At 42.6% G+C, this 12,835-nt stretch overlaps 1 protein-coding gene across 1 annotated transcript; it reads right to left on the bottom strand.

Annotated features, from left to right (window-relative positions):
* Positions 1-5,668: 5,668 nt before the first annotated feature.
* GNPNAT1 (glucosamine-phosphate N-acetyltransferase 1) lies at positions 5,669-12,495 on the bottom strand. The gene is made up of 6 exons (XM_072116150.1): positions 12,359-12,495; positions 9,441-9,605; positions 8,343-8,405; positions 7,957-8,084; positions 7,787-7,848; positions 5,669-5,892 (listed from the first exon to the last, which is right to left on the bottom strand). The coding sequence occupies exons 2-6, from the start codon at positions 9,592-9,594 to the stop codon at positions 5,745-5,747; spliced, it is 555 nt and encodes a 184-aa protein (XP_071972251.1). The 5' UTR covers positions 9,595-9,605; positions 12,359-12,495; the 3' UTR covers positions 5,669-5,744.
* Between the last annotated feature and the right edge of the window lie 340 nt (positions 12,496-12,835).

Raw genomic sequence — 12,835 nt, 5'->3', positions numbered from 1 at the left:
ATATGGCTACGTAGCTTCTAACACGGACCTGACGAAGGGGGTGGCCCACCCCCCAAACGCGTTGTCCATTTTATTACCCGAAAAAAGACCTTTCAACATTCAAGAAGTTTGTGTTGGATCATCCCAAAGTTGGGGAAGCGTGTCTCACACCAACCCGGTTATTTTATTATCTTACCTCTACAATTTTCCTAGCCGGCACCATCCAGTACCGGAACCTGGGTAGAAGCCGCATACCCCCTGCACAAACATCCTCCCCGAAAAAACTGAACCTCTGCCATCTGCTCCAATGCAATAGACATGAGGTGTCACAAGGTGAGCAGATTTTACAATCACAATTTAAGTCCTAACAACTACATAGTGCAATAGGGGCGCCGCCTGTGTTTCTTTCTATTTTACAGAGAAAAATGAGATGCATGAGATGATTACACAGAGGATGACAGACTTTTACACTGTGAGCTCTGCTACATCTCACCATCTCACAGATATGTGCCTGCCTCTCCCCGGATCACTTATCTCCTTGTAGTTTCTCTACTCACAATGTGCTGGCAGGAAATGAATCAGTGTATGTGTCCCTGAACTCTGTGCAGGGGGCTTGGCTACAGGCACAGAGCAGAAAGACACGAGTCTCGCAAGACCCTAAGTCAGAAGTTACAGGGTCGTGTCTATGGGCAACTGATATTTTGCACAGCGGGACTGATAGACAGGTTGGACTTATATCTGTGATATTCTGTATTTTTGTTAATGGTGAATTAGCATAACAAAATAACACATTCTCTGAGTACATATAAGAAACTTTTCTTCATGGGAATACCCCTTTAACTTCCCTTTTAGTTAACTATGTTTTGAGGAATGAAGGAAAATATTGGAATTTCACAATTTTGGGTCAGCGGCTCAAAATTTGAGATGTTTACAATTATGACAAAATCTGCTGCTTCTTACTATAGCTTAAAAAAATGGTTTTTCCAAAAGCCATAACTGATCATTTTCTGGTATAAGGGCCTGTTTTTAGCAGAATGAGCTAATTTCAGTGGCTGCTATACTGGTCAGCATGGTAATTTATGGGTGTGACAGGTTTTTATTTGTACAATAATAAGTGCAGCTTATTGGAGGGATTTATCACGACTGGACACGTCAAGCAGCAGTTGTGATACTGAATGCCCCACTGGTATATTGTGCACCTGAATGACTTGTATGCCAAGAGTCTTGCACAATGCTGGTGCAAGCATAGGCAAAGGTGTCAAACTGCAGCTTCCTGGGCCCGCTCCCTTCTCACTTGGCATGCAGGTGTCATAAGGTACATGTCATGATAAATTCCCCCCAGTAAAGTCATCCTGTCTTTGCAAAATAAAGATGCGAGTCCTCCAGGTTGAATAGCAACCAATCATGTTGTCTGTGAATCTGACCAACCACTTTCAGGGCCATAGTCTTTAGTAAACGGGGCATCTAAGGTCTGAACCCCTTACGACCAAGCCCTTGTTTGTTTTTTGCATTTTCATTTTCACTTCCCACCTTCAAAGATCTATAACTTTTAACTTTCAAATTAAAGCGCTGTGTGAGGGTTTGCTTTCTGCGTGATACATTGCACTGTGAAATTTGTGAAAAACGAATTTGTGCCATTTTCATGTGGGCTTGATTTTTATGGCTTTCACATGTCTCCTATCTTCTTTGGGTTGGTATGATCACAGGGATACTAGATTTGTATAGGTTTCAGAATTCTTTTGTACATTTACAACAAAAACCTGAACTTTTTTTTTTTTTTTCCCCATCTTCTGACGCTAATAACTTTTTTTTGATACTTTGGTGTGTATGGAGCTGTGTGTGGTGTAATTTTTTTGCAATAGGACTTTCAACGCTACCATTTTGAGGCCTGTTTGGCCTTTTGATCACTCTTTATTACCGTATATACTCAAGTATAAGCAGAGGTACCTAAATTTTGGCAGAGTGAGTACGGTGTTAATAATTTTTATAGACTCAAGTATAAGCAGAATTAGGTTTTGTGCTGAAAAACTCTGCTTATACAACCCTACAATAGAAAATAGCACCCAAAGTCGAAAATGCCACTTCGCCATTTCACAACATCTTTTAATATGTTGTGAAATGGCATTTTCTACTTTGGGTGCTATTTTCTATTGTAGGGTTAAACGCCCAGAATAACGTCTGATAACGTTTGGCGATACCAAACATGTTTGATTTTTACTGTAAATTTTTATATCCGTTCCAGGAAAGGGTGGTGATTTTTACTTTTTGACCCCTGAAATATACTACAGTATGGAAGTATAGGGGGATTTTACTGACCATTTCTTACAATGTGCACTGAAGGGTTAACACCTGTGATCAGTGCCAGTTTGCTGCAATATGCAGCAAACACTCACCTTGTATGGACAGGGCTCAGCCTGTGAATCAATTATGATATTTGCAGTAGGAAAGGTTCATGCAATGGAGCCAGGCTGTACTACATTGGCTTTGTTGAAGCTACATGAGATGGAAGTGCCAGGGATGACTCCACTACACCTTTTTAGACTCCTACTGATACTATTTTTTTTTTTTTAAATGAACATCCCTGTCCGTGGTCACTTTATAATGTAGGGATTTGGGAACTGTTGGACATAAGGACCTGTAGATGGTTTTGGGTCTTGAATTCCCTGGGTTCCCTTTTAACCGGTTTGATGAGTATTATAAGCGGCTATGAGCATTGCAGTAGTGTGGGTGGAGAGTTTACCCCTTTCTATGGGGAAAAATTTGCATGCAGATACAGTATGTGACAGTAGGATAGGAGGAACGGGTACACTGTGAATACAGCTTTATACTTGCCATCCATTGAAAACCATAATATACCAGATAATGGAGCAGTTGTTCAACAATGTAGGACTTGCCCAGTGATTGCACTGTGTAATAGATAATTGATTTCCATCCACCCTTTTCTATGATCTCAATATGACTTAATGGGGTTTGTGCAGATGGGAAGAGAGGATAATTACAATAAACCAGCAAGTGGCATTGATTAAGGCAAGGTTTTTTTTTTATTTAAAAAAAAAAAAAATCATGTGTTTTTAAATACACTTCAATAAATTAACATTTCCCCAAAAGAGATGTTAAAATTAGAAACAAGCTCAAATTTCTTGCATTTTAATTAAAAAGGATAAACAAAACAAACTACTTCTCTGGTCGGTCATGTGAATGTGGCCTTACACCCTGCCCAAATGTTCCACATTCTTGGTGTAACCAGTAGTTATCAACCTGGAAGCCATAGTTCCCAACAGCAGGAGGGCTACAGGCTGATAACCACTTGTATACACTATATTAAGTCTTTCTAGAAATCACTTAATAAATACAGTTGTAAAATGACAAGAGGTATTCTGGCATAAATAGTTATAAAATTATCTTCTGCGTCTTTGAACTAAACAAGATATTTTTCTAGAAAGGTTTAATGAAATGACTACACAACCTACAATGCTCAGCGGATACAATGGAATTGAGAGTCTTGTGACCTTTCTCTAGACAGTTTGGAAAAAAGCTGCCCTAAAATCTCAAGTTCACAGACAATATTACATAATTAGTGGACATTTTTTGTAACTTATGATACACCTTCCTGTTTTGTTTTTTAAGGATTGGTGCCTTAGCTAATTTATCTGGGTTATGATTCTGGATTCCTTCTGAAGAGGATGTCAGGCTTACAAGTTCAGTACCAATACACAAACTAACTCTAGAGGGTAGTATCCAAAGTAATGGCACAGGGGTTGTCCTAAAGGATTGAAAAACATGCCTCCTTTCTTCCAAAACAGCACCACACCTCACTGTGGTTTCAGCTGTTATTGCAACTCCACTCCATTCATCTCTATACTGGTACTAACCATGGTCAGGTGTGGCGCTGTTTTTGGACTAAAGCAGCCATTTTTTTTTCAGTCTCCAGAGAAAACCTTTAAAAAAACTGTGTCAGTTTTCCCGACCTCTGTTTTAGTGAATACTTGCATTCATCATGAAATAACAATGCTGGTGCCATCTGTGTCTTATTCCTCAGAGTAGTTATTGTCTCTGTGTAGGGAAATGTTCCTAGATTTCTAAATGGAATAACAAAGTAGTGGCACAACATGGATGAGAAATGAGCCAGACTAGTGGTATTATGAGAAATGTTAGTACAGTATTCACTAAATCAGCATCAGTTTACTTGCCACCGTGCTGTGTAATGTGTTATTACCTACATTGTAGGCGGTAGTCCTGTCAGAGCTGATAAAGACCTATGCCAGTGATGGCTAACCTATGGCACTGGTGCCAGAGGTGGCACTCAGGCCATCACCAGAGATGACTCCAGGCATCTTCCTGCAGTCCCACACAGCCCAGGACTTGCTGTGCACAGAGCTATTTTAAAGTGACAGCTGTACCTGGGACTATCTTCTGCTTTATTGGTGTCCTCAGGTGCTGGTATCAATTAAAGCTGTGACAGAGAAGGAAGTATAAATCAAATTAAATTTCTGTGTTGGCACTTTTTGATAAATAAGCGGGTCTTTGTAGTTTGGGCACTCGGTCTCTAAAAGGTTTGCCATCACTGACCTATGCTTTCTGCCTAGTGAAGGGCTCAGGACTGGATTAAAGATGTGTCCTACCCCTAAGGACCTAAACTAGGCATAACCCATTGCATCAGGTTTAGTCCCAAATGTCTGTACATTCATTAAAAGAAATGATAGAATAAGTAAACTATAACAATAGTTAAAATACCAAAAGATATCACAAAATATAATTCTCTCCAATAAATGTTTTCACAATTCAGTGACTAAATATCCATTTGTATAAAACATCAATATAGAACTGAGCAAAGGACATAATGGGGACCATACACTGCAGGTTGGTGATCTCCAGACGGTGACTACAACTCCCAGCATTACTTTAGGCTGTGGAACAGGTGGCCTGCCATTCAAGGGCATAAGCCTCAGCTGTGCTGGGATATTGACATGCCATCTAGGGAGATGATTGAGATGTTGACCTATGTCAGTGGTGGCACTCAGAGCCATTTCTGTGGGCACTCAGGACAGAGTTCACCAAACAGGACCAAATCTTCCTGCAGTCCCAGGCAACTTAAGAGATGCTGCTCTCAGCGCTACTTTAAAGCGACACTTCATTAACCATTTGGAACTGCAGGTAAAATGTGGCCTGAAGGTGTGGACTGAACTGCAATATCTTTGGAGATCCTCCTGCTAGACCCACCATTCTTCATTTACAGATAGACACTGGAGAGTAGCAACTATGATGGCCTGAATTTGCCCTCCTTCTTTCAACTGTATTGGTGGCTTCAGGTATCCGATACGATTAAAAGATGTGGAAAAACATGTAGAAATAAGTTACTGCTTATGAGGCCATGTTCACGGAAAAAAAGTGGATTTTGGTTGTAGTTTGGGCACTCGGTCGCTTATTTTAATAGAGACAAACTCCAGCACTACATATAAAAAAAATTAAATGAAAACATGTCCTGGTCATTTAAATAAAGTCCCCACGTTAACTTGTGGAGATTCCTAAATTGTGATAACACTTTACCTGTCCACTGGTTTTACCTGCCCTGACAATTTTCATTTAGATATATTTTTTTCCAAATAAAATACAAATCCCTTTCATAGTTCACGGTATGAATTTCTAAGTGTAAAAGTAATCATAGTATTTACAGATTTGCTTGCAGGACCTGCTTCCCCCGAACATTCTTCTTCCATCTTTCGCTTTGGCAAGTTTATACTTTTTTTTTTTTATCCTAGTTGATGTCAATCGAAGAATCGACACTGCATGTAGGTTTCATCTGAGGCGGTGTAGCCAAACTTCTCATAAAATGCTACGTTCTTGGGCTTGCACTCCAGTGTAACTTTGTAACAGTCCAGCTTTTTACTGAGCAGAGTAAGCACAGACAACAACCTAGTGGAAAGAGAGGGAAGTGCAGATAAAAGAAACAGCTCAGTGATGCAATGGGCCACATTTATCAAAACCGGGAAGTGTGCACCAACTTTTTATTTTTTTTGGAGCACCTTTAACATAGAGAGTGTTCTGTGGAGTCACAGTAATAAATGTGGTGCACGGTCTGACTCTCCACCAGAACAGCCCTTTAAGTACTGAGTTTTGTGGCATGGCAGACACAGTGCAACCATGACACAAAACACTTCATAAACACATGTGTACACGTTCTTTTCAGTACAAAAATCAGACAGAAAACGCTTTAATAAGTGTGGGTCAATACGAATTGTATGGCTTGAGCTGGGCAAGATGCTCTACCGCCTCCTTCACCCTTAAGACCAGACACTTATTTGCTGCAGGAAGCAATGCAAAGGATATGCTTTGGCCCCTACTGCAGCAATACCATGATCTGGTGTTAGTTTGCAGATTTATGTCTGTATTGTGTCTCCTTTAGTTAATACTTGTATGCCACTTACAACCATTTGAAGAATGTTTTCTTAGTACCCTGCGTTTTAAGAAACTTTTTCTGTCATACCTTCTAGGGATTTTTAAAGAATTAAAAAAAAAACGGGTGTTATCCCTTGTATTGTGGGTATTTCTTTAGTAGTGTAGACTTGTTCCATAGAGAGCAGAAGAGTGAAGAAATCAGGCGATACCTTTTGGACGCTGAGTATATTTGATGGTGAGCTTTTGAGAATAGAATTGAGTTCTATGGGTCAGACATGAGGTTTTGCATGAAACAGAAAATTCAGATCATTTTATACACACGAGGCAGTGATCATCAAAGGGTATTAAAAAAACCTGAATGATATGTATAGACATTTTATATACAACAGGATGGTAATATACAGACTAAAAACCTGTGAGGCATGACAAGAGAGCTCTGCCTCTTATCTACTTGTGGCCTCCAGGTCAGAGATAAGGGGGTCATGAAGCTGGCATGAATGTTAAGACCACTTTGTAAGGTGTTAAGTCTCTGCATTAATTTATACTTCCATTCTTTCCTTTCCTTTGTGTTTTGAAATGTCTTATAAAAACAGTAATCTGCAAATCTTCTATAGTGCAACCACTGGGAGATATTTCCTCTATTTAATGTTGTATCTGTGTGAGATCATGCTCTAATGAAGTCTCTGCCCTGTTTCCTGCACACAGAGGCCTGTGGTTGGACATTGTTCACACAAAGTCACCACATTGGAAGACCTGCCAGCTTCATGACCCCCTATCTCTGACCTGGAGGCCACAAGCAGATAAGAGCCAGAGCTCACTTGTCACCCTTCACAGGTTTTAGTTTATTATCAATTTGTTGTAAATAAGATGTCTATGTATATATAATTCTGATGTTTTAAAGTTTTTTCTCCTTTGATGATCACTGTCTAGTGTGTACAAAATGCTGCAAATTTTCTGTTTCATGTCTTACGAAGAGAACTAGCATTCTCGAAAGTTCACCATCAAAACTAAGCCTCAAAAAGGCATTGCCTTATTTCTTCACTCTCCTGGTATTCATCCACACATTGTGGTTCTGATTGGACAAAGTGAGTGTGTAGAGACGTCTCCAACCAATCACATTTCAAGGGGTTAATTGTTAAATTTCCTCTTGGAAATTTGGAATACAGTGAAAAGGCACAACCGAGAGTTGCTCCATTACTGAGAATTCACTAACTTATGCCAGGAGAGGTGACCTAGTAACAAGGTGGTGGTAGTGGACATAACTATGATGCCCTCCAGTAGAGAGCAATGGCTTGTGCTCGAGCACAGGAGCTTTCCATTTCTGGCATCTGAGTATATAATATCATGTCACTATGCAGAAATATTTTTTTGGAACTAAATTAGCATAACTGAAATATTTATGATCACTTACAGTTTTCCAAGCTGCTTTCCCCTGCACTCATCGCTGACAACAACCTCCTCTATCCGACCTCTCTGCAGAGAAAAAGAGATTATTACAGGTCATTCGCCACGTGACACAGAATAAGAAATAAATTTGGCATTTTTATGCAAAGCTCTCATATGAGCCAAGCTTACACTTACCTTGGCGCAGCCATGTATAAATTTATGTTCTACAATCAACGTGGCTGTGGCTACGATCTGGCCAAGATTCAGATCTTCTACCACAGTCACAAAGTAATCCTTTGTCTTCTTCATGTGTTCAAATTTTTCTGAAGAAAAAGTCAAACTTATGTTAAACATCAGACTTTACTGTCCTAAAAGTGAAGGTTAGATAGCAAAGGTGTAAAAATACAGGGTTTGATGTGTTAAACTTGCAGCATGTTCTGGCTGGAACAACTAAACTGAGATGCTGAGTTCAGTTCTGGTTGTGCACTGTTCGAGACGGAAACGCTGCGAGTGGGACACCTCAAACGCACTTGTGTGTAGTAGGCCTAAGAGGACATATTCCAGCTACTGATCCTACTCACTGATAAAATCCTCGGCTGTCACATCCCCTACTTTTGTCAGTTGCCCAAGTACTTTGTAAAAACCTGAAATAAAAAAAATTAAAAATCGAGAGTCAGTAAAGGATTTGAGGACATGACTAAACTTAAAGCAGATGGTTGGAAGAGAACTTAAAGTGGGCTCTGAAGGGCCAAGTAACATAATAAAACAGCAGCTTAGCCAATGACTGGTTAAAAGACTCCCACTGCTGAACCAGTTGTTGGTTGTGTCCTGTGGTGTTACAACCAGAAAGTACAGCAAAGAGCATTTTATCATGTTAGGCCTCTTCGACACTTGCGTTGTATGCAATGCATGAAAAAAATGACATTATTTTGTGTTTTCAATGCATATTTTTTACATGCCGACAACACGTGTGAAAAGGATTCTTGACTGTGGTATTCATTTCTATTGCAATTGATTAGAGAAAAACTCATGTACTTGCATGTGTCTCAGAGTGCAATGCGAGTTCTGCATATAAAAAAAACATTGTGTGAAGGGGGCCCTACTGGCCCTTTTAAATATATTTTTTTATTTATTGACCAATCCCTTCAGATTTTGTACTAGTGTCTGTCAGGCAACTATGGTATATCTCTTGGATGTGACAAATATCATAGGGGAAAAAGCCTTTAGTACAGGGGCGTAACTACAGCGGTAGCAGCCATAGCAGCTGCTATGGGGCCCACAGTGTCAGGGGACCCTATCTTCCAACCTAACAGCAAAGAATGGAGGATGTGCACCATTATATACATATTATGCTGCACATTGTACAGCATAATATGTATGTAACATATGTGTAATGTGTATATGGTGTATGTGTGTATGTATGTTGTATATTTGTATATGACACTGTATGTGTGAGTCTGTATATGCTCTATATGTTTGCACATTAAGTGTATAAATGTGTGATTGTAATTCGCATGTGTGAGTATACAAATATGTATATTTTTTAAGTGGGAAGGGGGGCCCCATGCAGAAGCCTGATATGGGGCCCTGCCTCTCCTAGTTACGCAACTGCTCTAGTAGTCCTATAAAACATGGCTCCCAATGGACACAGAACATACTAATACACTGTTGGCACCAACCTCTGTTTATGTCTGCAGTGCACAGGGGTCTCAGGATAAGTCCTTCCCCAGGGTGTACAGGAGAAATGGGTGGTCTGAACGACACAGTATTCTGACTCCAGTCAATTTCTTCCAGTAATTGGGGGTCAAACAAGGGGGTCTCATCAGGGATCATGGCTGGAACACCTGCAAGCACAATGCAAAAAAAAATTAAATCAGGCAAAGGTCTCAGAAAACACACAAATGCTGTTTATCCTCCGATAAGCTGTACAGACACATTTCTTGGCAGTATGCACTGAGCTCCCACCATGATTTGTCACAGCAATGCAAAACTGTAACTGTAAAAGTATATTGAAAAGTTCTAATATCATTATATACCCATTACATCCACCCCTGTACATTAACTTCTTATAAGCGACTTCTCGCTTTCTGACTCATACTGTTTGCTCTACGGGTGGATGACTGACTCCAGCCACATTCACAAGAGAGCAATGTCCTGGATAAGTGTCATTCCTGACAGAGCGGGGAACGCATCTTATTACAGTCTGACCTAAAGTATGATGCCAGGACCCCAGGTCTATGATAAATATCTTGACACACTCTACAATCAGAAGTATTGTGTGCAGCTTGTACTCCGGGGCAGATCTAGTGCCTTGATGTGGTTAGTATATATATATGGAGTAAACTTCTATACCAAGTGTGATTTAGTTAGAAAGACGGAAGTGCTGTACTGCTTGTAGTTACAACACCTGATGTGAGAAGCTATGTTGTCACTGGCCCTTTAAGACATATATATGCTAGATATACACAGTGACACACCTGTGTGACAAGCAGGATTAGATCCTGTAGGGTGACTTTTCACCTCTCCACCTCTTATGTGTACGTCACTGCCTACAACGCCACATGTACAATGCCTAAACCCCTATTGGAGAACATTCAGCACCAGAAAACTACCTACAACATCTTCATGGGTACTCTCTGGCTTTAAGAAGGATCACCCATGGGCTTTGTAGGGCCATTTAATCCTTTTGGGGCTGTCCTAAAATTTCACCCATACACAATGTTGTATTACAGGCCCCTCATGTACAGCTATAAATAGATCACTTGATTTTCATCCAGCCAGAGCATTAGGTAGATGTACGCAGACAGTCACAAATGGATGGCTGAAATCTGACAGAACGGGAGACGCTCTTAGTAGGACCCCTAATGGGACAGGCATCAGGACTGGGGACAAACAGACATCATCATTAGCCCACCTTTACACTTGATAAGGATGGACATTGACTTTAAAGGACAAAGAAAACTTTCTCTTTGAAATGGAAATTCTGTAAAGTTAATGTTATCTGCATTATGTTTACATCACACAACAGTCTGATTTACATACAAATCCTCTACTACCCCCAGGACAGAAGATAAATGGACCCTGATACAGTTACAGTGGTGAACACGATAATCTGTCTATTGTTCTTGCTATGGGGATGTAAATGTCTACCGTTTAAACCTGAAGACACAGTACAACGCTCTGTAGCCATGGCCTCCCCTCTACCCCATCAGCAGCATGGGCACTGCTCTGTAGCCATGGCCTCTCCTCTACCCCATCAGCAGCATGGGCACTGCTCTGTAGCCATAGCCTCCCCTCTACCCCATCAGCAGCATGGGCACTGCTCTGTAGCCATGGCCTCTCCTCTACCCCATCAGCAGCATGGGCACTGCTCTGTAGCCATGGTCTTCCCTCTACCCCATCAGCAGCATGGGCACTGCTCTGTAGCCATAGCCTCCCCTCTACCCCATCAGCAGCATGGGCACTGCTCTGTAGCCATAGCCTCCCCTCTACCCCATCAGCAGCATGGGCACTGCTCTGTAGCCATGGTCTTCCCTCTACCCCATCAGCAGCATGGGCACTGCTCTGTAGCCATGGCCTCTCCTCTACCCCATCAGCAGCATGGGCACTGCTCTGTAGCCATAGCCTCCCCTCTACCCCATCAGCAGCATGGGCACTGCTCTGTAGCCATGGTCTTCCCTCTACCCCATCAGCAGCATGGGCACTGCTCTGTAGCCATAGCCTCCCCTCTACCCCATCAGCAGCATGGGCACTGCTCTGTAGCCATGGTCTTCCCTCTACCCCATCAGCAGCATGGGCACTGCTCTGTAGCCATAGCCTCCCCTCTACCCCATCAGCAGCATGGGCACTGCTCTGTAGCCATGGTCTCTCCTCTACCCCATCAGCAGCATGGGCACTGCTCTGTAGCCATGGCCTCTCCTCTACCCCATCAGCAGCATGGGCACTGCTCTGTAGCCATGGCCTCTCCTCTACCCCATCAGTAGCATGGGCACTGCTCTGTAGCCATGGCCTCTCCTCTACCCCATCAGTAGCATGGGCACTGCTCTGTAGCCATGGCCTCTCCTCTACCCCATCAGTAGCATGGGCACTGCTCTGTAGCCATGGCCTCTCCTCTACCCCATCAGCAGCATGGGCACTGCTCTGTAGCCATGGCCTCTCCTCTACCCCATCAGTAGCATGGGCACTGCTCTGTAGCCATGGCCTCTCCTCTACCCCATCAGTAGCATGGGCACTGCTCTGTAGCCATGGCCTCTCCTCTACCCCATCAGTAGCATGGGCACTGCTCTGTAGCCATGGCCTCTCCTCTAGCCCATCATCAGCATGGGCACTGCTCTGTAGCCATGGCCTCTCCTCTAGCCCATCATCAGCATGGGCACTGCTCTGTAGCCATGGTCTTCCCAGCTCTTCCTATGCTAAGAATTGATCTGATGGATACGACAGCGGACAAGGAAGCAGCTCTATCATGAAGTATAGTATGGGAGAACTATATTCCCTGTGTATAAGCTATAGGTGGCCCCTTCCTCCAGGCCGGGTATAGTACACGCAGCCTACTATGTAGTGTCCCCACTATGTAGTGTCCCGTCCCGGCCGCACTCACCTGGTTGTCGCCGCTTCCAGTCTCTGTCTCCTCAGGCCCTGGTGCCTCTGCGATCTGGGGGAATCTCGGACGTGGCGTGACGTCATCAGCCGAGCGGCAAGCCCATGCGAGCAGCCAATCAGCGCCCAGCACAACGCACCGGCCTCACCTTGCCCACACTCTGACGTCACCAGACGCGCCGCCTTCACAGATGGAGGAGAAGGGGCGTCTAAGCGTTACCATGGTTACCGACCCCATGTGGTAATAGTTTACATCTCCTGGGATTTCCCGTACAGGAACTAGCTGAGAAACGTGGCAGACATGGGGCAGTGCAGGGATTCAGGAGATCATACCCAAGGATTCAAGTACAATACTTATCATAGTTTAATAGTAAATCTAAGTAGCTGAAGAAACTGGTGGGGGTACTAGTAGATCATAAATTGAATAACAGCATGCAATGTCAATCAGCTGCCTCTAAAGCTAGTGGGATCTTGTCAT

This window comes from Engystomops pustulosus, chromosome 7, assembly GCF_040894005.1.
Source record: "Engystomops pustulosus chromosome 7, aEngPut4.maternal, whole genome shotgun sequence".
Lineage (NCBI taxonomy): Eukaryota > Metazoa > Chordata > Amphibia > Anura > Leptodactylidae > Engystomops > Engystomops pustulosus.
This window is presented reverse-complemented; position numbering and strand designations above follow the sequence as displayed.